This window comes from Nematolebias whitei, chromosome 6 (assembly GCF_014905685.2).
Source record: "Nematolebias whitei isolate Nwh7 chromosome 6, NemWhi1, whole genome shotgun sequence".
Taxonomy (NCBI): domain Eukaryota; kingdom Metazoa; phylum Chordata; class Actinopteri; order Cyprinodontiformes; family Rivulidae; genus Nematolebias; species Nematolebias whitei.
The window spans coordinates 20829546-20832172 of record NC_056503.1 but is presented as its reverse complement, the minus strand read 5'-3'; the positions used below and the strand labels follow the sequence as shown (position 1 = coordinate 20832172).

General features: G+C 40.5%; 1 protein-coding gene across 1 annotated transcript; it reads right to left on the bottom strand.

Annotated features, from left to right (window-relative positions):
• Nucleotides 1-257: 257 nt before the first annotated feature.
• si:dkey-52l18.4 (uncharacterized protein LOC560708 homolog) lies at nt 258-1225 on the bottom strand. The gene is made up of 4 exons (XM_037677754.1): nt 1012-1225; nt 700-933; nt 565-593; nt 258-460 (listed from the first exon to the last, which is right to left on the bottom strand). Exons 1-4 carry the CDS (start codon nt 1223-1225, stop codon nt 362-364), a joined length of 576 nt encoding a protein of 191 aa, XP_037533682.1. The 3' UTR covers nt 258-361.
• Nucleotides 1226-2627: the final 1402 nt, after the last annotated feature.

Here is a 2627-nt window from a genome sequence, read left to right as displayed (position 1 = left end):
GCAGAAAATTGCATCTACTTTATTCAAAAATTTCAGGGGGAGGATGCCCAGACCCCCCCCCCCCCCCCCCACACACACACACACACGCACACACAGCACCACCACCACCGCTGGCCCGCCTGCTATTTGCGTTCTAGCATCGATCTGTTTACAAATTAAGCCCTGAGTATCACATACACTTTCCATCACCCCAGCTCCAAAGTCAAGGATGCATAAGATCTTTGCTTGTCCGGACCATTGCTACAGATCGCTGTGTTGCTGTAAATCAGAAATCAGTTTGTTTGACAAACGTTTAATATGCCGTACTCTTGGTATATTAATTCTTCACTGAAAACATTTTTTTGTTGCTGCTGTTGTTGGGTCAAGAAAATCGGACAGACGAGTAGACGGTGGACTGAACCGGCTCTCTCATGGCTCCTTGTCGCCTCAGTGCATCCTGGGAAATGTCTGCATACACTAACTGTAATAACATTGGAGATTAGGTCAAAGTTAGTGAAACATAGAAGTTAAAATTCACAGCAGACAGAATCAAATGGGTCCCAGTGATGCTGAACATTCACCCACCTCCATCTTTGGCTGAGATTTGGATGGTACTGAAAATTTAAACACAGAAAATAATTATTTTTTTATTCCAACAGTGCGACAGTAAAGTTTTTTGCTGCCAGATTTCAGGCAAAAGAAGAGAATAATTACAGGTACCTTTATGAGAGGGAGTGGTGTGTTTCTTTGGGACAGGAAGCCGAGGCAGAGGCTCTGGAGGCTGATGGGATCCATCTTCCTGTACAACTGCACATTTGATCTGTATACTGGGACGTGCCTGAGGCTTGACCTTTGAACTCAAGCAGCGAGCCAGTCCCAGAATGACAGGAAGACAAAGGGAAGCTCCAGCACAGACTAAAACCCTGTGCAAGACATTTCTCTGAACGGGGACCACTGGATGATCCGCAAGAACAGAAGAAGAAGAACAATCTACTCAAATGTCAGGAATTACTTAATATGTCGATACGTGACCGTATGTACCTTTTGTGGCGTTCAGGTGCATCCAGTGGCCTTCGTCACTGCTTCCATCATACCATGTCACACTGCATTTGTACATCCCAACGTCTGACTGACTGACGCTCACAATGATTAAGTTTAACTGGGTTTCCTTCTCTGACAGCGTCACACGGGTGAAATGGTGTGTCGCCCTTTCTTCAACAGAGCCAGATGTCACATCCGTCAACATTTTAGACTTCCAGTTCCCCGTCCAGTTTCCTTTACAGTGTTGGACTACACAGGACAGCGTCAAACTGTCCCCTTCAGGAACATAAAATGTCTTACTTTTCCCTAAAATGCCGTGGAAGCATTGTTCAGCGTGAAGACCTAAAATAAGGAAAGTCCGATCAGCTTCAGTCAAGAAAAATTACTCAAACAAGACACTTAATACTTTTAGAGAAAATTGTCATTATCAGACAAAAATCCAACTATTTTTGTTTTTAAAAAGGGTTTGAAATAAGCAACAACTTCCATGTGAAATAAAACAGTTTAACAGACATAGATGGCAACATAGATTGAAGAACAATAAATGTACAACACCAGTTTACTGCAATTCACCCAACTTAAATTTAGGGGGAAACAACGTATTAGATAAACTTACTTGACCTTTTTCCTTAAAGTTAAGTTTAACTTAATTAAAACAGACCAGGCAAGTTCCTCAAACATAAAACACTGTTTGGATAAAAATGTATTTAAAAGTAAAATCCACAGTTTTAATGAGTCAAAACCTACGTACCGAGCTGAAAGAGACAGAAACAGCTGATAGCTTTGAAGAGATAATCTTTCATGTCTGGTCAAAGACGGTCACAGGTCGCTCACACTTCCCCTTCTGGATCAAGACTGGATATTGTGGTTATTGGACGTTGTAGAACCCTGTTTGTTCACACTGTACACATTTAGTTTTCCTACGTTCTGTGATCAAACCTGAGTTATTCTGCTGATGTTCTTCAGCTGGAGTTAAAGGAAGGAAGTGACCCACTAAGTCACCCCTCCTTTACACACACACACACACACACACACACACACACACACACACACACACGTCTGGAGGTTCACATGCTAGATGACAGGAAAACAGTTTCAAGAACAGGAATTTGAACTTTCCAATAGGAAGGGTGCCAAATTCAAGGAACTGTAAACCTCAGTAAGTAACTTGTTCCACTTTTGTATGTCAGCACATGAGACTTAAAGTACTCTTATCACCATTCTGCTTAAAATTATACATCAAAACTGTTGGTTACATTCAGTGGTGGGACGTAACAAAGTGCAAGTATACTTTCTTACTGTACTTAAGTACATTTTTCATGTACTTAAGTAGAATTAAGTGTGGGTACTTTTCACTTTTACTTCACTACATTTACATTATCTGTACTTTCTACTACAATACATTTCTATAATGCATTATGTTACACGTTACATTCACACTGCGTTTTTTTTATTTTTTATTTGTTCGTTAGTTTGAAAGTAATCAATGGCGAGAGGGGAATTGGTTCATTAAATCACTGTAAAGTGGGCAGGTAACGTTAGACCCACCTTCAAGAAGAGCTGGGCCAACGACATATATTCTAGTATATATATATATATATATATAT

Excerpts from the sequence above, each read along its gene's own strand:
- si:dkey-52l18.4 (XM_037677754.1), bottom strand. The coding sequence starts at position 1,225 with ATGTTGACGGATGTGACATCTGGCTCTGTTGAAGAAAGGGCGACACAC. Across the intron at positions 594-699 it reads CACCACTCCCTCTCATAAAG|TACCATCCAAATCTCAGCCA; the intron begins GTACCTGTAATT and ends TTAAATTTTCAG. Across the intron at positions 461-564 it reads AATCTCAGCCAAAGATGGAG|TTAGTGTATGCAGACATTTC; the intron begins GTGGGTGAATGT and ends ATGTTATTACAG.